Raw genomic sequence first — 25,333 nt, 5'->3', positions numbered from 1 at the left:
AGAAGCAAAATACTATATATTTCTCTCAATAACTGCCAAGTTTCAAGCATTAGCATATATATTTCCAGAGCTCGCAATTTCCTTTCCTAGTATTAGGTGACAGCCATTTTTGATATCTGACGAACATCTGCCTACATTCGATCGTTGATATTTGCTAATTTATATTTTGAATCTTTTCTGTTCTTGTTTAGAAATTCAAAATCTTTCCAATTGTATCTTACTTGTTAAGATCTGCCCCAAACAAAATTAAGAAAGTTACGATAGTTTAAACTAATAAAGAACTCTTGTCACAGATTTTCATTGTTTTAACTGTAATTATCGGCATAAAATCCCCTCATATTTCGAAAATTAAAAATTCCATTATTTCCTTATTTGTCATCGAACAATAATCTATACATCATTTGAAAGCTATTTAAATGCACTTTAATATGGTATTAGAAAATGTGTGATGAATTATTGAACATTTTTGTCACATCCCTACTTGTAGTAAATCACACTTTTTACAGTCAGTATTGATTCAGACGACTGAAGGCCTCGCAATGAAATCCACGAATCTATGCTGTTTTTTTTTTCTTTTTGGAATATCTCTGACTTTATATGATATTTACAGTAACTTTGACTTTTCTGCTGCGTATGAACGGAACCAAGTCGTAAACCGCGCGGTTCAAGTAAATGAAGTATTAATTGCGAGCCCCACAGGAGTGACAGTGCAGTCTGCGTGGGGGTCGGTGGGCGTGATTATGATGGGAGGAGGCCTTCTCGGCTTTGCCCTTTGCGGGAGATGACTTGAAGCCTCCTCAAACGCCCAATCGCAACTTGGTGTCGGGGAGGCAACTTCCATTCTGCACTAATTCTCAGTGTCGTTGGCCGCGGAACATGGACGGTGTCGTGTCGACGGGACTGGCGTTCCATTCCCGCTTCGTGTAGCCGTTGAGGGACAGGCTACATCGCCTGTCCACGCTGCTCTTGAGGGAACCATATCTGGTCAAAGTATTCTGTGCTGCTGTCACCCAGCCGGACGGTCTGACTATAAATAGCGCTGCTGGAGGTACGTAAATATGTGTAAAATACGTGTAAAATGACTGTACTGCCTGTGGAAGACTTCACTTGAGTAAAGTTAGCATAGAAGCTGGTATATTGTGTAAGTTAATACACATTGCAGTCTGCGTTTCTCTTCCATTTTACATGGTGTCTTGGGGGGGGGGGGGGTCGTCATGACGGAATTTGTGACTGACGTCTGGAAATCAGACTTTGGCTTAAGAAACTGCGCCAATTCTCCTTTTGTCTCACGCTGCACCCTACCAAATCAATGCACCGACAAAAATATACTTGAGTTGTTCTTACTCAAATGTTGAGTCGACCTTGCATAATTAGGATCAGTCGACAAGTGCTGTGGGATGCAACAGTTGTCGGATGGCATGTTGGCCTACATAATATGTCTGCACAACATACTAGAGATGTGTGACCTTTGCGATACACAAGGGCAGACTTTTACTCTCCCTTTTGAATCATCTGTTTTAATTCATACGTGCATGTGCAAAAGTATTGTTAGAATTAAAACAAAAGTTCAAAATCATTGACAATTTTCCCATGATAAAGCTCTCATAAAATTTTGAAAGTGACTTTCAAATTAATACACACTGTTTTTACAAGCTTTTGCACACATTAGTGCATTAGAAGTCAACTGTGGGATGACAAAGCTAGAATAAAGTAAAATTACTCACCCGTCGACCACATAATGACTCTCTAGTGTTCATGTGATGTGAGTATGATACATATACACAACTGAGCAGTTATACAATTTCCTATTTTGTCTTGATGATATTTGATGTTGAAAATATTTTGTACCTACGACTATAAAACACGTTTAATGTGAAATGTGCCCATGACAATGTCCTTGTTCTTTAAAGGACAACCGACGCACAAGTTCTGTCCATCATTTGTAAAATTGCTTCAAATGACTTCTACTGAGCGTATCTTACAAAGATTCCACCGCATATAGCTATATGTTACGTTTTAAGACTCGCGCTGAATATTCAGGAAGTCTTGTTTTTGAGTTGGTGACGATTCCTGACGTCACGGAAGGGACACCCCTGACTGCGAAAGGACACACAATGCTTTTTGCGGTACTTTGTTTGGTCTGAAAACTTCGTGTTGATCCGTGTTGATGGCGAAATTGCAAACACACATAAATAACGCGATGGTGAATCGTTGGGTGTTGCACCAAGACAATTATTTGATATTCGCTGACACAAATTCCCAGCAGACAAATCAGCCCATTTCCAACGGAGCTTGAGCGCCATCTTGTTCATGTTCTGGGTGCTACACATCAGTCCTGACGCCTCAAAATGACCCGGAAAGACTTCTTTAATCGATTGCAAACATTTATGCTTTCCTCTTCAGAACTATTTGAATCCTATTCAGAACTGGATGAGTAACAAGAAAGCAACTTCTCTGAATCTGAAGCCATTGTTTTGATTCTTGAGCAAGGCAAGAAGTCCTGGCGTGACATCACGAACAAGGGGGCGGGACCTTCTGAAACTGGCCACTTCCAGGTTCGATTTGAAGTAGTTTTTGGACACTTTAAGTCATTTTTATTGGTGCTTTGCATTTGACTAAAAATATCATCCTGTGCGTTTTAGGTATTTTAGACGATTATAAAACGTTTTTCTGATGTCAGTTAGGAAACAAAAAAGTGGTGTCGGTTGTTCTTTAAATACAGTAGATGGAATTTTCACCCTTGAGATGTTCCATAGCCATGAAAAAGTACACAAAATGGCAACCTCAACAACAAAATGTTCCCCATCTGCTCGCATATACGGTACCTGCGGGTCAGGCTGATGTTTTTAATGACGTTGACGTCATGTGTCGTGTCAGGCCGAAGACACTGAGCAGGATTTGTCTGCTGAGCAGTTTTACAAAAAAGGCCTGTTGCCCGCTTTGTTTTTATACATTGATTTATTAACTGCAAAGAGTTTTTGGCTGCGCTTATGATATCTTTACAGGCCAATGTTTTGGAGTTGATAAACATCAGGTTTATTTTTAAATATGAAATATTTTACACTATGCAATCATATGAATGCACTCCACAACACTGACAGAAACCAGCAATCATCAGTAGCATCAATGGCGGGATGTTGGATTCTTCAATTTGGCCTAGAAAAATTGAGTTTGTTGATTGTACCCCAACTTGCATCATAGCGTCTTCGTTGTTGCATTGTCAGAGCGGTCCAGTTTCAATGCAAAAATCTTTGGAAGACTATGTTTGCAATTTTAGCCCTAGCTGTTATGTATTGCTTGCCGAGCATCATCCCAATTTAGCAGAAACGTTGGGAAAGCTGCATAAATAAAACACCGGCTCTGTTTGCTATCTGCAGAGCAGGCCAGCTTCTTCTACAGCATTATTTGGATTTCAGCTCTATTTTTCATCTTTGCTTGCGCTTCGAGAAAGCAGTGTCAAACCACCTACGTACATTTGAGTACGATCTACAGTTATGATCAAATAGAAACTATTCAATGTGTCGTTATGGAGCATTTTGTATGGAGATTAGATTTGATAATTAGTTATTTTTTACTCCCGTTATCAAGAGCGTTGCTGATTTTTCTATCGTAGCTAAGACTGGACTCACTTGAATAGACGTTAAGGAAAATAACTTGGGTGTCATCTTTTAAGTACTGTGTGTACACATGCCACGGTTATATGTTCAAACTGCCTTTCAATAGGAACTGAAGGAATTGATGAAGATATGTAATGTTAGCAGAGACATCTATTACAATGAAATGTCATTCGTTTGTACCGTCGTGACATGAGGAACCCCTGCAATTTTTTACAAACTGTCCATGGCACGCAGGAAATGGCCCCACTTTTGGTTTCTGACGTCTCCGAACAAGTTGTGTCCATAATTTGTAAAATGGCTTCAAATGACTTCTACTGAGCGTATTTTAATAAGATTCCACCTCATATAGCTATATTTTACGTTTTAAGACTGGCGCTGAATATTCAGGAAGTCTTGTTTTTGAGTTGGTGACGAGTTTGTACGTGACGTCACTGAAGGAACGCCCCTGACCTAAAAAAAAGGACACATTGTAGAAGTCCTTCCATCACGTCAATGCTTGTTTGGTCTGAAAACTTCGTGTTGCACCAGAAAGAGCCAGAAGAGGGCGTCCAAGCTCCATGTAAGGAATTTATCAGCCTGTGGAAACGGGCTGATTCATTCCTCACAGGAGCGCGGTGGCCATTTTCTGCCTCTTTTTGGGTGAGACATTTCCCCCCAATGTTGCTTCAAAATGGCATGGAATAAATTCTTTAATCGATTGCAAACATGTATGCTTTCCTCTTCAGAACTATTTGAATCATATTCATAACTGGATGTGTAACAAGAAAGCATATTCTCCGAATCTGAGGCCATTGTTTTGATTCTGCAGCAATGCAAGACGTCTTGGCGTGACCTTACGAACTGGGGGCGGGACTTTCTGAAAATGCCCAATTCGCAGCACATTTTTTTTGCAGATTTTGGACACTTTAAGTCATTTTTATTGGTGTTTTGCATTTGAATAAAAATATCATACTGCATGTTTTGGGTATTTTAGATGCTATAAAACGTTTTTCTGATGTCAGTTAGGAAACAACAAAGTGACGTCGGTTGTCCTTTAACTAACGTATTCATTGGTGTAGAACGCCGAGGCCATCCGCAGTCTCCTCGTCAGCTTTTTGTTCATGTCAACTCAGCAGCCTGTTAGTGATTGAAAGTGTTTGATAGAGACGGAGAGAACTGATTAAATCCAACATGTAACCCAAACAGTGATAAAATGAAAAAAACAAAACAAGTTGTGTAGCAAATATGACATTCTTTGTTATCGTTTTGCGTCTCCGCGGGTTGATATTGTCTCAATTTGCAACGAAAGGTCAAGATTTGTTCATTTCACTTCCTGACTGACTTCTGGGTTGTAATAAACGAAGTGCACATTGATTCCAATCGGTTCGTTTCTATTCATAGCTATTATCTTCAGCCTTGACAACGGATGTGGAGTTGGCCCAGCTGCTCATCTGACATATTGTATTTCTCATTTGAAAGCCTTTACTAGGTAAGATAACAATCCTTTCTTCCGTTGCTCCCTTTTCTTTATTCTTCTCAAAATCACACGACTATAAAATAGACTTTAGGTTCTTTTTTTTTCCCCCCCACGATGATAAAAATGTGTAGATCTGCAAAACCACATTCACACTCAAAATGTGAAACTACTACAACTATTGAAGTGCGTTTCAGATTCCCATTTATTGTTTTTTTTTTTTTTTTTTTTTTGCAGGAGTGTGGCATCATGTCGGTGCTGAGAAAGGAGATGGAGAAGTACCGGGACATCGACGAAGACGAACTGCTCATGAAGCTCTCCGAGGAGGAGCTGCGGCGGTTAGAAGATGAACTGGAGGAGCTGGACCCTGACGTGAGTTTACTTTCTGCCAGCGCACTGCTAGTGTCACCGCGGAGTTATGGAGTCACGCACGTTCGAACACTGTGGAGTAAGTACGCTGACTTAACATATTTGCGTCACCTACAGCTCTGTTACTGTGATTGCTCATAGTGTTTAAAATGTTGTCATGAGCGGCCCGTGGGCTCATTAGTTATGTTGTTAGTGAGATGTGCTCAGTGGAGTAGTAGGGATTCATAGAGAGCTTCAAACCCCCATAAGCATCTACTGTAATACAGTGCCGAGCCATGCATTTCACACCCAGGCTTTCATATATGGCGCTTTTGATGATTGCATCTGGTTCGCCGATAAAACTAAATACATATTCTCACTTTTTCGCTGTTCATTTCCTGTTTGGGTGGCGGTTGGCGGAAAGCGCAATTTTGATTGGATGATACTGACCTATGGCTGTTGATGTCGAAAAAGGTAAACGCCCCCTTTTAAATAAGCCTGGCTAGTAAAAAAAAATAAAATACATTGAATGAATGGAAGGATTTGCCTTTGCAGAGAGAAAAAGTTCTGCCGTGATTCTAATTTGCAATGAAACAGTTGAATATCAGTGGCACTTTGACAAGCCCGATGCTAACGTTAGCATCAATATACTTCTGTGAGAGACAACAGAAAGCAAGCGTGCAAGCTAGTGAGCAGTGTGGACGCTAGCTAGCAGTATCTTCGCCTATGTCGCCTAAGTTGACTTTTATTCCGATTGATTGGCTGGATTTTTTTTTAACCAATCACGAGGAACAGAAAACTATACATATTAATGGTGAGTATTATCACTAAGTTATTTTAAATAATCTGACATTTTGTTGAAATCATGTGTTTGCGTGTGTGTGTGTGTGTGTGTGTGTGTGTGTGTGTGTGTGTGTGTGTGCGTGCGTGCGTGCGTGCGTGCTGTGTGTGTGTGTGTGTGTGTGTGTGTGTGTGTGTGTGTGTGGGTCTCGCAAAATGCATTGTGTGTCGCTTTCTCGGTCAGGGGTGTTCCTTCAGTGACGTCACGTCAGGCATCATAATCAACTCGAAAACAAGACCCCCTGAATATTCAGTCTTAAAACATAACATATAGCTAAATGTGGTGGAATCTTTGTAAAATATGCTCAGTAGAAGTCATTTGAAGTGATTTTACAAATTATGGACACAACTTGTCCGGAGGTGTCGGTTGTCCTTTAAACGATGGTGCACGAGATAGCGGATTCACTGTAATATACAACAAATGTACTACAATGTGTAACAGGAACTGTTATTTGAAACAAAGTTCAGATGTATCATTAATTACCACCACTTGTTTTTTTTGCTCACGAATAAGCAAAAAAGTCATCTATACACTGGCAACCCAATAAATTGAAGCATTCCAAATGTAGATTTGTAATACATAACATATTATTATTCAGCAAGACTAACACAATGATCTACAGCGATTTTGACCATTAGCCGACGTTGTAATCTTTGGTATGTTCATTGCAGCGTACTGCATGTCATGCACTTTGTGATACCTCATGAGTCAAAGAGGTAACAGCAGCTGTGACCGTCTCCTCAATCCCAAAAGCGGGCAAGAGGTTACTGACTGTGACGCTGTCATTCGTCGAAGTATGTGCGCGCGTTTGTGTGTCAAACAAGACCCATGCCGGGGGGGGGGGGACGACTCGATGACGCAAACGTAGAGAGTCAGAGTGTGCGTGCGTTCGTATTTTTTTGGGGGGGAAGCCTCTTTACGAGCAGATCGAGGACATTACAGAACAGTAAAGTGTCCTTTTGCTCTGAAAAGCCCCGCAACCTTCCCAGCAGATCTGCCTCCATCTATTCCTGGAAGACGTTGCCTAGTTGGTTTTGAGTTTGACCAACTCTACAGGCAATTAGACTGGCTAATATGATCTCTCAATTGTACTGGTGAGCTCAGCTTTAATCTATGATTGTATTTTTTTTAACTTAATAATAATAATAATAATAATAATAATAATAATAATAATAATAATTTTAATAAATTAATTAATTATTAATTTTAATTATTTATTTTTTTCTACTTTCATTCCTTTCATCACTTTGCTGCTGTGAAATGTAAATTTCTCCACTGTGAGACGAATAAAGGCATATCCAATCCAATAATAATAATAATAATTTTTCAGCACCTTTCAAAACTCTCGGGGAGACTTTGCAGTCACGGGATAATAACTTTTTTTTTTTGTGCCGGTGAGCAGCGGCAGCCATTCGCGCCAGCGTTCACTCTACCCGGAAGTAACACAGCAGCAAAGTTATGGAAGGAAGAGGAAAGGAAACAAAGAAGTAGAAAAACAAAATACAGTATCTGCTGGAATGGCAGCGACTCTCGCGGCGCCATATTGAAGTAAAAATAATATAACAACAAAATAATATAACAACACAAAGACACGGAGTCATTCTTTCTTCAGCACTTGCTGTCCTCTATTTGTGACATGAAGCAGTTCTAGTAAGTATAAATAATACCTGTACATGTAGGAACATGTACAATTGGTTATAACACACTTGCTTCAATCTTCTGGGAAGATTTACAAGATATCAGGTCCGTGTTTTTTATTTTATTTTATTTTATTTTATTTTTTGACAGCCTCTGAGTTGCGAATGAGTTGTTTTCATGTTTTGGGGTCATCTAAGAAGAGCAAGTGCCACTCAATCCAGAGTTCCTTCGATCAGTGGATGCTGTGTGCATGCTTACCAGATGAGGTACTGAGATGCCATGTTGAAGTGAAAACAGAGAAGCAAGTCGAAGTCAGTCGAGAGAGGAGAGGACGCTGTTAAAAATAACACGGTGGAGCGTCACTGAATGTAAGCGATGTGTTGTCTGTGATATAACCGTGAGATGAGAAGCCTCGGGGAGTCACCTTTCCTTCTCAATGCTGCCGTATGCTGTGCAGAATTTATTTGAAGCCTTGTGATTTTATTCACTCTTGTCATCTTTGTGCTTTTGAGTAAGTACAGGGGGGAGGTTGATGGCAGCTTAAAAAAGCTGGATGAGTCAGAAGGAGAGAGAGAGAGTGAGTCAAATGTGTTGAGAGCAAAGATAAGATATGAGGCTATAAGCAGAGTTTGGAAGAGCTTGATTTTCAGTGGGTCTTTAGGTTAAAAATAACATGGGGCGCGCGCGGCAAAGCTGTGGGAAATTTCTCAGCCTGCCCTTGTGCGCGACTATACTGACTAAAATCACAGCACAGGACATGAAGTAACTTCGAGTATAATCCAATTTAAAGGACAACCGACGTCACTTTTTTCTTTCTTAACTGACATCAGAAAAACGTTTTATAGCATCTAAAATACCAAAAACACAAAGGCTGATATTTTTATTCAAATGCAAAACACCAATAAAAATGACTTAAAGTGTCCAAAATCTGCAAAAAAAATGTGCTGCGAATTGGGCATTTTCACAAAGTCCCGCCCCCAGTTCGTGACGTCACGCAAAGACGTCTTGCATTGCTGGAGAATCAAAACATTGGCTTCAGATTCGGAGAATATGCTCTCTTGTTACACAAAATGATGCATCCTGCTCAGCCCCTCACTGCAGCAATGTTTTCTCCCGAAAGAGGAGTGTCTTTTTGGGTCACCCTCTGGAAAGAGGAGTGTGTAAAAGTGATTGACAACTTTGTCAGACGAGTACAGGTTTGCTTGCAAGGAAATGGTGGACATTTGGAACACATCTTGGGAAAGCCATAAATTGACTAAAAATTGACAGAAATAGCTGAAACTCTGGTGAATGATCTTCCATAAACGGAATAATGTGTGGTTGTAATTTGAAATAAATAGCTTTTTAATCAAAGCCACAATTGAAATTTTCATGGGTACGCATCTTTTTGGGTCACCATGTATACAACAAGGCATCAAATTTAATCACAAATGTGTAAAATCCCTTGAGTTGCATGACTTGTGGCTTTCAAATGTAAACAAATGTAAAGGCAATTTGATAAAAATAGACAGTAATAAAGTTGATGACCAGCAAAACTGTTGTGCAATAACCAAACAGTGTCAAAAACAAAAGTCCCATTTCCCAATGGAGGGTACCAATGTTTTGAATCATGTACATTCCATCATTGACCAGAATGCACTATTGCCTGCTGGGATGCGTCAGAAAGACCAGACAAAGAAAGCGCCCACGGGAACGTTCCAGAGAGACGATCTACTGGCTCACCTGGAGAAACAAGCCAAAGAACATCCAGACCGGGAAGACCTGGTGCCCTTCACTGGGGAAAAGAGAGGTAAGCCGATTATCAATTTTTGGCTTGATTCCTCGTGTACTCAATGCAATGTCTCTGACCGTGTGTAAAATCAAAAGCCCATCTCGCCACGGTTCCATGATTAGAAGGTCCATGGAAAGCTAGAGAGCCTATGCACGAACCCCGTTGAGAAGGTTACCCTCATCATGATGTTCGCTGACAATGAGTCTAGTCTACGGGTGTCAAAGTCAAGGCCCGGGGGCCAAATCCGGTCCGTCACATCATTTTTTTGGCCCACGAAAGCAAATCAAACTGGTGAAATTCCATGATGCTTCCTAAAATCCTAACCAAAATTTCACATTTTTGGATGTAAACCACAATAGTCATTATTCTTCACTTGTCACTTGAATTCCACGACCCACAGAATAGTGAGTTTTAGTACTACATATACATTCCATACAGCATTAGAAACCTTAGACTCTCTTCTTTGATGAGAAAAAAAGAGTTAATTCCTAAATTATATGGGTCTGGAGTTATATGAGCTTGAAATTAAGGCGGCTGTCCAAAATACAGGTAACATCCAACTTACGACTGAGTTCCATTCCGACCAAACGGTCGTAAGTCAAAATGGTCGTAAGTCGAACTCCATTCAAAATTTTGAATAAAGACTTGAAGGCTAAATGACTCGCAAACTTCCTCCCTCCTCTGGTGCCATCACACGGTCGATTGCTGTGCGAGAGTGAGATGCTGGCTGGCTGGTCAAAATTGTCGTATGTGTGTCGTGCCTGCTTGCGCGTTGCGGTGCCAGGCGTAGAATTGAGATGTTTAAAATAGGGTCTGGAGGTCGTGGTCATAAGTACAGGTGGTTGTAAGTCGAGCTGGTCGTAAGTCGGATGTTACCTGTACAATGCAAAACACACATATTCATTTTTATATAGCGCTTTAATAACAGCTGAAGTTGGGACAAAGCGCTAACATGGGGGAAAAAAAGGGAAATGCTGCCATTGCCAGAAGCCATGGCCATAGCTTTATCGGCACCCAAGCATGGAAAAACAAAACCCGAACCAATTCGGGAATGGTGTTCTATGTGATATTTTCAATTGCTGAATAATTCATGAATGGTAGTGAATGAGTTAAACCCGGCATGCACCACTGATGTCTATGAAACTGTCTGAATTGTTTCTGGGCCGCCAGTGTTTCCAAGGCAGTCCAAACATGAGGTGGCAGAGGCAGAGCCGAGCGTGACGTTAGACACAGCAGCCTGCTAATGCACACACGGGCGCACAAATGTCTTTACACTTACTAAGTGTCAACAATGTGAAGTCAGATCATGTGAAAGGAAGCTCACTCGGCCTGGGTCTGATGTAACAGCTGTGTATTTTAAAGGACAACCAACATCACTTTTTTTGTTTCCTAACTGACATCAGAAAAACGTTTTATAGCATCTAAAATATCCAAAACACGCAGGCTGATATTTTTAGTCAAATGCAAAACACCAATAAAAATGACTTAAAGTGTCCAAAATTGGGCATTTTCAGGAAGTCCCGCCCCCAGTTCGTGACATCACACCAAGACGTCTTGCCTTGCTCAAGAATCGAAACAATGGCTTCAGATTCGGAGAATATGCTTTCTTGTTACACATCCAGTTATGAATATGATTCAAATAGTTCTGAAGAGGAAAGTACAGTAAAGTCTCGTTATATCGATATTCAAGGGAGTCCGAAAAAATATCGACATAACCGGGACTATCGATATATCCGACCCTGTTTGCATGTAATTTTCTCCGTGCGTGCATAGAAATAGTATCGATATAACCGGGACTATCGATATATCCGATATCGATGTAACGAGACTTTACTGTATAAATATTTGCAATCGATTAAAGGTTTTCTGGGTCGTTTTGATGGCTCAAGACTGATGTGTAGTGTCACAGAAAATGCGGAAGATGGCGGCAGAGCTCCGTTGGAAATTGTTTTATTTTTCAGCTTGGAATTTTTTTCAAAGAATATCAAAGAGTTGTCTCGGTGTAACATACAACGATTCACCATTGCGTTATTTATGTGTTTACCTTCTAATTTCGCCATCAACACGAAGCTTTCAGACCCAACAAGGTACCGCAAAATGCATTGAGGTGATGCAAGGTACGTCCTTTCTCAGTCAGGGGTGTTCCTTCAGTGACGTAGGGTGAGGACTTGTCACCAACTCAAAAACAAGACTTCTGTAATATTCAGCGCGAGTCTTAAAACTTAAAATATAACTACATGCGGTGGAATCTTTGTAAAATACGCTCAGTAGAAGTCATTTGAAGCCATTTTACAAATTATGGACACAACTTGTCCGGAGACGTCGGTTGCCCTTTAAGTCTGTGCGGAGAATTTGATGGACGGCTTTTCAGTAAAAGAGGATGACTGGTGTATGTCTTAACATGTCTTCATTTTGCAGGAAAGGCCTTTGTGCCGAAAAAGATGGTGGACCCCATCATGGAGAATGTGACATTGGAGCCTGAGCTTGAAGAAGCGCTCGCCAGTGCTACTGATGCTGAACTTTGTGATATCGCAGGTAACAAGTTCCCTTTAGTTCCCATCAACGCGATACCGCTGTCGACTGGATATATTCCCACACATGTTATTTGTTTTCCCTTACCACTCTCATTCAACCCAAGTTTTCCAAATACTGTTGAATTGAAGTTGTTTCACTAATCAATGTAAACCTCAACACGACCTCCCATCTTTGCACCTGATCTCCATCTTGTCTTCAAACTAACTCCTTTGCTTCTTTACTGTTTCCTCCATCACCCCACCACCCTTACTCTTCATCACCCCCTCGCTTCCTCCTCTTCTTCTGCTGGAAAGCTGTTAGCTGGGCACCATACAGGGTATATGCAATTTGGAAGCATGTGATGGCATAAAACGAACAGAGATGCTGCTCAGGCTCTGCGCACATTTCTGAGATTGATTTACAGACTCGCTAACTGAAATGAATGCATGCTATTTAGGACAATGCAAGATTATTATGGTGGCGTGATAATTTTTAACTCAGAAACTGGCGGTTTTATCCACGGCCATTGCTATCATGTCAAAGAGTCATTAAGCAAGATGCTGAACCACCAGTAGATCCTCATGCTGCGTCATCAGTAAGTGAATGGGTCACAGCATGAAGTGCTTTAAGTACCAGAGGTAGAAAAGCACTGTGAAAGTGACAATCCGTGTTTCCGACATTATTTGTTTAGCTGCCGCTCCCAGACAGATTGTTGTGTCAGGAAGGGCATCCGACGTAAAAGCTTGGCCAAAACAAACATGCGAATCAAACCTCTGGAGATGGAGGACACAGATTTGCTGTGGTGAAAAGCCTAAAGGAAAAGAAGAATTGTTATTATTGATGTTGTTATTTTACTTCACATAATGTATCAACCAACTGCAACAGTTTAAGATCAGCATGGGCTATATTGTTTTGTAGTGTCAACTATAAAACATACAGTGCCAGCAGGTCCATGTGACTCACTTATAACTATGCATGCCTCTTATATCGTATGTCTCTTTCCATCCTTGTTTTGCATGATGGTCACATGAGCAGCTGAAACACATTTTATACCTGCTCACCATGCGTTGATGAACTCCGTTTTGTCTATGGACCTTTCCTTTCACAGCCATCCTGGGTATGCACACCCTGATGAGTAATCAGCAATATTATGAAGCTCTGGCAAGCAGCACCATAGTCAACAAGCAAGGCCTGAACAGTATGTAACAAACACCTACACAGTATTTCATATGTTTCGCCAAAATAAATGACATATGTAGGTCAAATGTGTAGTTTGAATGATGTAAATTCTTACAGTCTCGGTCCAAGAGAACTGTAGAAGCAAATTGACTTGGATCTCTAGCATATGAAATACTGTAAGCTTTTGAAAGCAGATTTTGGGATGTTCAGCAAATTTTCTCTGTACATAGTATTTTTTTTCCCACTCAAGGAGAATTGCAGAGCGCCTGGAGCGCCACATTTGCTTATCTGTAAATGTTACATTCCAACTTGTTTCTTTTCTGATTTTTACACTCTATTTTTAAATATCAAACTGTTATACTGCTGTCGTTGCTGTAGTTGCACTTTTTACCCCAGTTGGCTGTAATTCACTCATTTATCAAATTGACAATTGTGGGAAACTCTACTTTGACCATGAATATTATGGAATGCTATGCTTGGTTTGGCACATGCTGGATATGATATACAAGATGGATAATAATTGTGTATATACTTAGATGATGGCATTGAATGTCAAGTGTGATTACTGTGATGTAATTCCCATGCTGCTCATAGCCTCTTAAAGGACAACCGACTTTTCACTATTTTTCACTTCACTTTTTTGTTTTCTAACTGACATCAGAAAAACGTTTTATAGCATCTAAAATACCCAAAACACGAAGTATGATATTTTTATTCAAATGCAAAACACCAATAAAAATGACTCTGTGCCTAAAAATCTGCAAAAAAATTGAGCTGCGAATTGGGCATTTTCAGAAAGTCCCGCCCCCAGTTCGTGACGTCACGACAAGACGTCTTGCATTGCTGGAGAATCCAAACAATGACTTCAGATTCGGAGAATATGCTTTCTTGTTACACATCCAGTTATGAACATGATTCAAATAGTTCTGAAGAGGAAAGCATACATGTTTGCAATCGATTAAAGAATTTATTCCGTGCCATTTTGAGGCAACATTGGGCGGAAATGTATCACCCAAAAAGAGGCAGAAAATGGCGACCAAGCTCCGTGTGAGGAATTAATCAACCCGTTTCCACAGGCTGATTAATTCCTTACACGGAGCTTTATCGCCCTCTTCTGCCTCTTTTTGGTGCAACACGAAGTTTTCAGACCAAACAAGTACAGCAAAATGCATTGACGTGATGGAAGGACTGCTACAATGTGTCCTTTTTTCGGTCAAGGGCGTTCCTTCAGTGACGTAGGGTGAGGACTTGTCACCAACTCAAAAACAAGACTTCCGGAATATTCAGCGCGAGTCTTAAAACGTAAAATATAGCTATATGCGATGGAATCTTTGTAAAATACGCTCAGTAGAAGTCATTTGAAGCCATTTTACAAATTATGGACACAACTTTTCCGGAGACGTCGGTTGTCCTTTAACGGCATATTTGCTGATTATTATAATATGTTGTGAAATGTTACCCAGCAATATAGTACCATATTTTAGATATATATTTCTCAGCCGCACGGTAGTCGACTGGTCAGTCTCCTGGTGCGGAGGTGCAGGGTTGGATCCCAGGCCATGGCCTTCATTTGTGGAGTTTGCATGTTTTCTGAGTATCTGCGTAGGTTTGCAAAGTTACCTTCTGCATTCCAAAAACATGCATGATAGGTAAATAGAACACTCTAAATTGGCCCTAGGTGTGACCACAAGGGTGAATATTTGTCATATCAGCTATTTGCACTTGTCAGCATATACAATCTACATACTTTTATTTTGATGCCACAGGATGGTGCCAAAGCAGCGTAAGGGAAAGTAGTAATTGTTGTTAATAAATGACATGCTGGCAAGACACAGATCACCTTTTCAGGTCTTTTATGTATCTTTGTTGTCACTGTTATTGGCAATTCAGCTCATTGTGTTCCAGGATTTCATGATTGTGTAATAACTGTATGTGTGCGGCAGGTGTGATCCAGTCCACCCAGTATAAACCAGTTCCCGATGAGGAGCCTAATTCCACTGATGTGGAGGAAACTCTCATCAGGATGAAAAGGAATGACCCTGAGCTTGTGGAGGTCAACCTCAACAACATCAAGGTAGCAAAGTGTGTCTGCGTCTCCATGAGTGTGGTCACTGACGGTGTTTTAGGACACATTGATTTCATCAGACTAATCTGTTGTTATGTTCCTATGTGGTGCTGTTTTGTTTTTTTAGAACATTCCCATCCCGACATTAAAGGCGTACGCTCAGGCTCTGATCGAAAATACGGTGGTGGAGAGGTTGAGTATCGTTGGAACCAGAAGCAATGACCCTGTAGCATTTGTAAGTTTATAACATCTAGCTTGTAAACATGGAATACGACCCCAAAAAATGGTTAAGTCGGCGCTGAAAAGCACGTCTTATTTTCTTCACTCCCCTTGTGGGGGATGTTCCATCTTTTGGAGTAAGTGTTACTTATGCCACAGGAAACCTTTTAAAAAGCAAAAACACAGCCTTCATGTTTTGATGCTCTCACATTATGTTGACTTTTGGAATCTACAATGTGAATGTTGCCAAGGAAAAGAACTACACGGCAATTATTCTTGTTTGTTGTCAGGCCCTGGCAGAGATGCTCAAGGTTAACACGACACTGAAGAGCCTGAACGTTGAGTCGAATTTTATAACAGGGACTGGAATCCTCGCCCTCATTGAGTCACTGCAGTATAACACCACATTACTGGAGCTCAAGATTGACAATCAGGTGCTGAACAAAACTGTGACACATGCATTGTTGGAAAAAAAAGCAGTACAGAATGAATGTTTATCCTAAGATAAATATCAAAGACAAAAACAAAATACACAATACTCACTCTATTTGCTGATAATTAAATACTGGTATATTAATTTGTGCAGATCACAACAGACATGTTTTGCTAGTCCAACTTGGATAGACGTTTGGCTCAAAAAGTATTGTGGGACAGTGAGCTGGGCTTTATTTGAAATATGAACGCTTCAAGCAACTCTCCCTGAGTTATTAATCTGGGAAGGGATGCCAAGTGTTTGCCTATTCCACATATTTTGTTTCCTAGTAGCGGCCAAACTGCAGATACACGTACCTTGTATGTTGCCCACTGTTACGAATCATGGAAAATATTCTTGGATATTTTGTGCACATCATTCATAATAAATCTTGAACGACAAAATTAAAAGTTGTTCATACATATGGCATAACCCTCCATTGGTTATATTTTAACTTGGATATGTGGGCTGCACTCATGGAGTGTCCAAAATTATACATACATGTCAATTGCTTTTTGACGTTCTCAATCCTTGTTCCTCACTTCCAGGCATGAATAATCAATTCAGGCTGAATGAAGCATGGGTTGATTGGTTATGTCTATCTTGTAGTATATCTTTATCTTTTAACATTGGTAACGGTGTCTTGGCTAGTATACGAGACCAATGTCCTCGCCGTTACTTTGAATCTGCTCGTTAAATTCAAGTGTGCCGTTTTGCTTGAACAAAGGATATTTACGTTTCATCTTTAGAGCCAGCCATTAGGCAATAAGGTGGAGATGGAGATAGCGAGCATGTTGGAGAAAAACACCACGTTGCTGAAGTTTGGATACCATTTCACCCAGCAGGGCCCACGTCTCCGGGGCTCCAACGCCATGATGAACAACAATGACCTTGGTAGGAAATTCACAAATGCATTGATAGGAACGCATACACATCGGTGTAGTAGATTGCCATAACCATAACATTCCCTGTGTATTATACAATGAGATCTGATTCAATCAGCACACCCGTTTCACAAATTACCGTAATTTCCGGACTAAAAGGCGCTCCTGATTGTAAGAGTCACCCAGTACATTTTTAAAGGACAAACCATTTTGTACATACATAAACCGGGCCTGTCCATAAACCGCATGTTTATGAAGAAAGACGGCACACAGAAAAGGGTTTAAAAGTTTTAATAACAGTAACAGTGCCTGTTACGCGGCAGCAACACTGCATGCATTACGGTAGTAACACGGCCGAACTGGCCTGGTAACAAAGACATGCCGGTACAAGTGAGACAAAGCAGTGTTAGCACTTGCTAACAGGTCTGGGTACAAAAACATACCAAGTCACCGAGACCCACAAGAAATACGTTAGCAGACTTGTGCAAAAGATGCTCTTCAGTACGGCGAGTTTTGGTAAACGAGTTCTAGTTGCCGTAGTTCCATTAACTTGCGTCTTCATCGGCACATATATTCTTACCTTTAGTACTCGAGCGTCCCATGGTGGCTGTTAGAAAAAAATGCATAAATTGGCCGCACCGTTGCATAACACAGTTGAAACCTTGTGACAGAAGTCGCGCCTTATAGTCCGGAAATTACGGTTACTATTTTGACATAAGGTCACCCCGATAGCGCGTAACAAAACATGATTTGTCAACCCTGCAATGTTAGACATTTTGTGACATACCCCTTAATGTCAAAAGGTTGGATAGGTGTACCTAATATTATGGCTCACACCAGAATGGAGCGCGCGTGATCCATTTATGCGACGTCACCGCTCAGAAATTTGGTTGGTTATACAAAGACTCCGTACAATAGTGCTTTGGCAGTGCTAGCAATGACATTTTGTCAAAGCTGCCACTTTATCTGCACTTTATCTTCCTACTTTTTACTTTGATAGGAGGCTTCACAATTGAATCAGAGTGATGTCATCCCCCCGCTCCACTTAGTGCGCTCTGAAAGCGGAGGAAAACTAAAACAAAAGCTGTTTAAATGATCACATTGCCAAAAAAAAACATGAGACGTCGCAACATTGGACGCAATATCATAAACCCTCATGTTTCTTCAGGGTTGATAATATTATTCAAAGGATTGATTAAGCCGTCATTATTAATCATTAACCTTCAACAGGATTATGATGCAATCGTCATCAATGCAGCCCATTTAGCTGCTTCTACGTTTGACCAAAAGGTTCATATTTCTGGATATAACTTTTCCACCTCCTCTCGTTTTGAAGCCCGGGTTGTCAGGTCAGAGTCTGATGGCTCCTTTACTCTCACTTTGTCTGTCCCGGAGCTGGAACGGGCCTTTGGGAAAAAGTTCAAGTCAAAGACGAAGTAAACAAATCTGGTTCTTTATTCTTGCTTTTTCTTCTGCCGCTAGCTTATACTTTTGTTGGATCTCCCGCGCACCTCCTTTCAAAGCCTCCGTTTATTCTCTTGAGGTCTTTTCAACACTTTCACGCTTGAGCTTTGTCGCTTTACTTCAGCTCCAAGTTTAATCAGAAAAGACTCAATTATGAACTTCAGTATAGTTTGAAAAAAAGTTGAAAAGTATTTTCTAAATGGATGAGAAGGTTTCTTCAGCCGTCATCTGTACAAAAGTGAAGGTTTCGGACGTTTCGCCTCCTATCCAAGAGGCTTCGTCAGCGAACTAAAGTCTGCCTGGTCGTATCGGCCCCATTTATATATCCCTAATGTCCAGACATGGTGGCGCCGGACACAGCTATGATAGGTCCCTACTCTCAGGTTGGGGGGGCAGAGGACCCCTCCCTGTGGCCCCACTGACTCACTTTTGTACAGATGACGGCTGAAGAAACCTTCTCATCGATGGACCACTCCTGTACGACTGAGAGCTTACACAGACGTATTTTCTAAATGGGATGTGCGTAATAGATGGTATTTTGATTTTTGTTGCCTTTGTGGACTATGAATCAAATCAGAAACAAATGAGTCAAATCCATTCATTTTTTTCAAACTCTTACTGTTATCATTGTTACACAGAAAGATGTTTCACAATCAGATGGAGATGAACAATTCTAAAGTAACACTGGCAAGTAATCATAAGCATTTACCTTACTTTCCAATGTGCCTTATACACGTAACATCCGACTTACGACCGAGTTCCGTTCCGACCTAACGGTTCTAAGTCAAAATGGTCGTAAGTCGAAATACATTCAAAATGTTGAATAGCGACTCTGAGGCTAAATGACTCACAAACAAACCACCTCTGGTGCCATCACACGGTCGATTGCTGTGCGAGAGTGAGATGTTGGCTGGCTGGCCAGAATTGTCGTACGCGTTGCCGGCCTGCGACCCCGTTGCCGTGGCAGGTGTAGATGGTGTAGGTGTAGGTGTTTTTTTTAATAGTCTGGACGTCGTGGTCGTAAATATGGGTGGTCGTAAGTCGAGCCGGTCGTAAGTCGGATGTTACCTATATATAGTGTTAAATTCTCTTAAAGGGCAACCGACGCCTCTCGACAAGGTGTGTCCATAATTTGTAAAATCACTTCAAATGACGTCTACTGGGCGTATTTTACAAAGATTCCACCGCATATCGCTATATTTTACGTTTTAAGACTCGCGCTGAATATTCAGGAAGTCCTGTTTTCTAGTTGATGACGATGCCTGACGTGACGTCACTGAAGAAACGCCCCTGACCGAGAAAGCGACACACAATGCATTTTGGGTACTTTGTTTGTTCTGAAAACTTTGTGTTGATCTGTGTTGATGGAAAATTAGACGAAAAGACAAAATTAGAAGGAAAACACATTAAATAACGCGATGGTGAATCGTTGTGTGTTGCACCATGACTACTATTTGATACTAGTTGACACAAATTCCCAGAAGACAAATCAGCCCATTTCCAACGGAGCTTGGGCGCCATCTTGTGCATTTTCAGGACGCTCCATTGGCTCGAATTGATATGGGAGGACTTCTTCAATCGATTGCAAACATGTATGCTTTCCTCTTCAGAACTATTTGAATCATATTCATAACTGAATGAGTAACTAGAAAGCATCTTCTCCGAATCTGAAGCCATTGTTTTGATTCTAGAGCAAGGCAAGACGTCTTGGCGTGATGTCATGAACAAAGGGGCGGGACCTTCTGAAACTAGCCACTTCCAGGTTCAATTTGAAGTAGTTTTTGGACACTTTAAGTCATTTTTATCGGTGTTTTGCATTTGACTCCATATATCAGACTGTGTGTTTTGGGTATTTTATGTGCTACAAAACGTTTTTCTGATGTCAGTTAGGAAACAAAAAAAGGGTGTCGGTTGTCCTTTAATATTCCACATTGAGTTGTTTCCCTGTTCGTGTTTCTATGCCATCTAGTGGTGATTATTAGCAGGTTTTAATGATCATGTTCTGGGGTCATGCCCAACACTAATTGGCTTGTGCAGTCACCAAGGTTGCTTTCACTTGGGTGTCTGCCCTTTCTTTCTTTCTCTATCTCTTTCTCTTGCTCTTTCGCCCTCTTTCTCGTTTTTTTCTTTTGTTCTTTCTGTCTTCTCACGTGTCATCTCTCCATCCGCAGTAAGAAAGAGAAGGCTTGAAGGAGGACCCATCCTCCCCAAGTGTCGGACAAATGTGTAAGGAGCACTCTCCCCCGCCTCTGCCTCGCATCCCTCGGCCACCTGTTTTTGCCTCTTTTGAAAACCTGCTTCGTCCCCGTGTGACCTCCAGTCGACCTCAAAGAGTTCTATGGCCTCTCTGGATGACCTCGCACATCATCTCTGACATGCAAGTGCAATTCAGGGTTCCGCAAAAACTCTTTTGGGACTTTTTAAAATGTAGCTTGTTAGGGGATACAAATGGTGTGATCATCAGTGTCCACCAGAACATCCAGTGCATGTTATATAAAAAAATGAAGAAATATTAGATATTTGAATATTTACGTACTGGGATGTTTGAAATGTGCAAGCTAGTAACGGTGCAGCAACTATAGTGCCTTGACTTTTTGGGACTGTTTTCTGAATGATGGCTTCACAGCCTCTTTTGGAAATCCCTGTTTCTACTGTTGTGTTAATTTTTATTGTGCGGATGCTGCTTATAAATGACATTAATAATATTCATACATTGTAAATGACATATTTGGACATTAGTAGTACGCACACTTTCTTCTTCAATCCGTATTACAGGGTAGGCCAATCCCAGCAACAAGCATCAAACCGTCAAAACATAGAAATCGCAATTGATGTGTAAAATAGTCCATGTTCATTTTGTTTTCATTATTAATCTTACAATACAACAAACTGATTGTGGTAAACCTTACTGGCATTCTACAATGTAAAGGGGAACCTCCAAAGTCAAATATCGCATTATTAGTGTAATATCCGCTCAAATAAAAAATCTTCTGCTTCAAAAAGGTCGGAAAGGGTAGATTTGACGTCACATTTGAAATATTCTGAGTGGAAATCTTTGCTCAGGGTAGGTTTTTATGCTTGCGTGACCACTCTAAATTGACCCTCAGTGTGAATGAGAGTCTATTTATCTCTATGCATGTACTTTGTTGTAGACTAGTTCACCTCTCACAGACTCCAGCTCACAATAAACCCCCCCAACGGAATATGAAAAAAAAAGGAGAGGGGGGGGGGGGTGCTTTAAACGTCGAACAAATCTTTAAAGGACAACTGACACCTCCGGACAAGTTGCGTCCATAATTTGTAAAATCACTTCTACTGAGCGCATTTTACAAAGATTCTACCGCATAAAGCTATATTTTATGTTTTAAGACTCTCGCTGAATATTCAGGAAGTCTTGTTTTCGAGTTAATGACGATTCCTGAAGTGATGTCACATTAGGAACGCCCAAAGCGACATACAATTACTTTTTTTCGTCTGAAAACACAATGTTGATCGCAAAATTTGAAGGAAAACGACATAAATAACGCGATGGTGAATCGTTGTGTGTTGCACCAATACTACCAATTACGGTAACAGCATAAAACACATGTAATTCCCAGCAGAATAATCAGCCCATTTCCAACGGAGCTTGTGCGCCATCTTGTGCATTTTCTGGGACACTACATTGGAGTCCAGACGACTCGAATTGATACGGAAGGACTTCTTTAATCGATTGCAAACATTTATGCTTTCCTCTTCAGAACTATTTGAATCATATTTTAACTGCCATCAGAAAAACGTTTGATAGCATCTGAAATAACTAAAACACGCAGTATGATATTTTTAGTAAAATACAAAACACCAATAAAAATGACAAAGTGTCCGAAATCTGCAAAAAAATTGAGCTGCAAATTGGGCATTTTCAGAAAGTCCCGCCCCCAGTTCGTGACGTCACGCCAAGACGTCTTGCATTGCCGGAGAATCGAATGGCAATGCGAATGCAAACAATGGCTTCAGATTCGGAGAATATGCTTTTTTGTGACACATCCAGTTATGAATATGATTCAAATAGTTCTGAAGAGGAAAGCATACATGTTTGCAATTGATTAAAGAATTTATTTGTGCCATTTTGAGGCAACATTGGGGGAAAATCTCTCACCCAAAAAAAGAGGCACAAAATGGCGACCTCCAGTGGCCACCTCCGCTTCCACAGGCTGATAAATTCCTTATATGGAGCTTGGACTCCCTCTTCTGGCGGCTTTTGGGTGCAACACGGTTCTCAGACCAAACATGTACAGGAAAATACATTGACGTGATGGAAGGACGCTACAATGTGTCTTTTTTACGGTCAGGGGGCGGTCCTTTCATGACGTCACGTACGGACTCGTCACCAACTCAAAAACAAGACTTCCTGAATATTCAGCGCGAGTCTCAAAATGTAAAATATAGCTATATGCGGTGGAATCTTATTAAAATACACTCAGTCGGAGTCATTAGAAGCCATTTTACAAATTATGGACACAACTTGTCCGGAGACGTCGGTTGTCCTTTAAGACCCACAGAATGGATGGCGTTCCACTTTTGGAGCTTCACATCATATGAACACTGATAATGTCATTAACCATCTGAGAATTTTTCACTTGGATTGATTTGTGAATGAGGTACACTTAACTCATTCACTGTCAGACATATGCAAAAATGTGTCCACTCCAGTGCCAGGGTTTTTGTCATTTTCACTCAAATTGCAGGACCCACAGAAGATTAAGTTTTAGGCCTACATAAACATTCAATGCAGCGGGAGAAAACTCAGACTCTCTAATTTCATTAGAAAAAAAAATTCATGTCACGCTTATTTGGTTCTAGAGTTGTGTGCGGTGGAAGTGGGGGCGGCAAAAGGAAAATGCTAGTGGGAGGCAAAAACATTGCCGGAGGTCTAACCGGAGCTTGATCCGCACCAACAAGAAAAACCAAAATCCGCACAAATTCAAGAATGGTGCTCCACGTCATGCTTTTCGATTCCCAAATGAATTCAGGAATGGCAGTGAATGAGTTAAATTCCATGTTGACATTATCCATGATTGACATAAAAGCCTTCAAGCTGGGACTTCTACTTAACATATATGACACAGCGCAGACTTTTGTACACTCTTACCCAGGTCCTTTTTGTTGTTGTTGTTTAATGACGTTGAAACTTGAGATTTCAAATGAGATGCCTAGCAGATGAACACATGTTTACACACAGTGTTCAGCTCCAAGATAAAATTGGCTGTCGCACAAACATGGAATCTGATCAGGCAGATGCATTTAATTGAGGTAAAGTTTAAAAAAGATAAGGTTCAAAGAAGCTTTGAAGCAGATGCAGGTGAGGTTTTAATTGGACCCTTTGGACATTTTAGTGTGTGTCATTACATTGAACCTGGTTTCATCCTCAACTGTTCTTTTTACCAAACATTGTCTTTGATTTACTAACTCGATACCACCAGCACTCAATGTGAAGCATTTGGCAACATTTCCTATGTGCTGGGACGAGAAGGCAAATGCAGCTGCCGTCTAGTGAGGATCAAGAACAAATAGCTTGCTTGCTGAAATGCAATTTAAATATTTATTGCAGTTTATAGGATCGGTTGATGTCATTGACAACAAATGTTAATTATAGATGTAAACATTTGACATTGAGTGACACTTGCGGCCTTGTGTGTCCACTTGTCTCCATCTTATTTAGATTGTTGTTTGATTCAGTTTTTGTTAGCTAGTTCACATTTTGGTGTGGAGGCTGGTTTTGGAAATAAACGCGCCTTGAACTTAAACTGAGAACCGGGTCGTTATTTGGTTGGGATGGAGTTCGGCGTCATCTTGTTAAATGGTACTGGGAAACGGAGACATCTTGTGGCATTATTTCATAACTCAAACGCTTTATTGAATTGTACTGTACTGAAATTCCGTTTGCTCGAATACAGTAAAGTCTCGTTATATCAATATTCAAGGGAGTCCGAAAAAATATCGATATAACCGGGACTATCGATATATCCGGCCCTGTTTGCATGTAATTTTCTCCGTGCGTGCATAGAAATAGTATCGATATAACCGGGACTATCGATATATCCGATATCGATATAACGAGACTTTACTGTATTATATATATATATATATATATATATATATGTGTGTGTGTGTGTATGTGTGTGTGTATATATGTATATATGTGTATACATATATATATGTGTATATGTGTATGTGTGTGTGTATATATGTATATATGTGTATACATATATGTATGTATATGTGTGTGTATATATGTATATATGTGTGTATATATATATATGTATATATTTGTATGTATGTATATGTATATATTTGTATATATGTATATGTATATGTATATATGTGTATATATGTATATACAGTAAAGTCTCGTTATATCGATATCGGATATATCGATAGTCCCGGTTATATCGATACTATTTCCATGCACGCATGGAGAAAATTACATGCAAACAGGGTCGGATATATCGATAGTCCCGGTTATATCGATATTTTTTCGGACTCCCTTGAATATCGATATAACGAGACTTTACTGTATATGTATATATATGTATATATATATGTATACACACACATATATATACTATATATACACACAAATATATATATATTTGTATATATATATATATATATATATACAGTAAAGTCTCGTTATATCGATATTCAAGGGAGTCCGAAAAAATATCGATATAACCGGGACTATCGATATATCCGACCCTGTTTGCATGTAATTTTCTCCGTGCGTGCATAGAAATAGTATCGATATAACCGGGACTATCGATATATCCGATATCGATATAACGAGACTTTACTGTATGTATATATATATATATATATATATATATAT

General features: G+C 40.3%; 1 protein-coding gene across 5 annotated transcripts; it reads left to right on the top strand.

The window, feature by feature from the left end:
- The first annotated feature begins 775 nt into the window (after positions 1–775).
- Positions 776–24,251, top strand: tmod1 (tropomodulin 1). Of its 5 annotated transcripts, XM_089005941.1 has the most exons (13): positions 777–1,048; positions 2,404–2,555; positions 4,998–5,085; positions 5,308–5,442; positions 9,530–9,686; positions 12,087–12,203; positions 13,291–13,380; positions 15,305–15,435; positions 15,554–15,661; positions 15,936–16,079; positions 16,867–17,011; positions 18,338–18,437; positions 20,637–24,251. In XM_089005941.1, exons 4-13 carry the CDS (start codon positions 5,320–5,322, stop codon positions 20,653–20,655), a joined length of 1,134 nt encoding a protein of 377 aa, XP_088862067.1. In that variant the 5' UTR covers positions 777–1,048; positions 2,404–2,555; positions 4,998–5,085; positions 5,308–5,319; the 3' UTR covers positions 20,656–24,251. The 5 variants fall into 5 exon arrangements, with proteins under 5 accessions (XP_088862070.1, XP_088862067.1, XP_088862066.1 ...); XM_089005940.1 differs by lacking the exon at positions 2,404–2,555; XM_089005942.1 differs by lacking the exons at positions 2,404–2,555; positions 4,998–5,085.
- The last annotated feature ends 1,082 nt before the right edge of the window (positions 24,252–25,333 follow it).

The sequence above is a fragment of the Hippocampus bargibanti genome, linkage group LG10 (genome assembly GCF_051943395.1).
Source record: "Hippocampus bargibanti isolate YZ-2025 linkage group LG10, ASM5194339v1, whole genome shotgun sequence".
NCBI classification, from domain to species: Eukaryota; Metazoa; Chordata; class Actinopteri; order Syngnathiformes; family Syngnathidae; genus Hippocampus; species Hippocampus bargibanti.
Note: the sequence above shows the minus strand (reverse complement) of the source record. Positions and strands in the feature narration are given on the sequence as shown.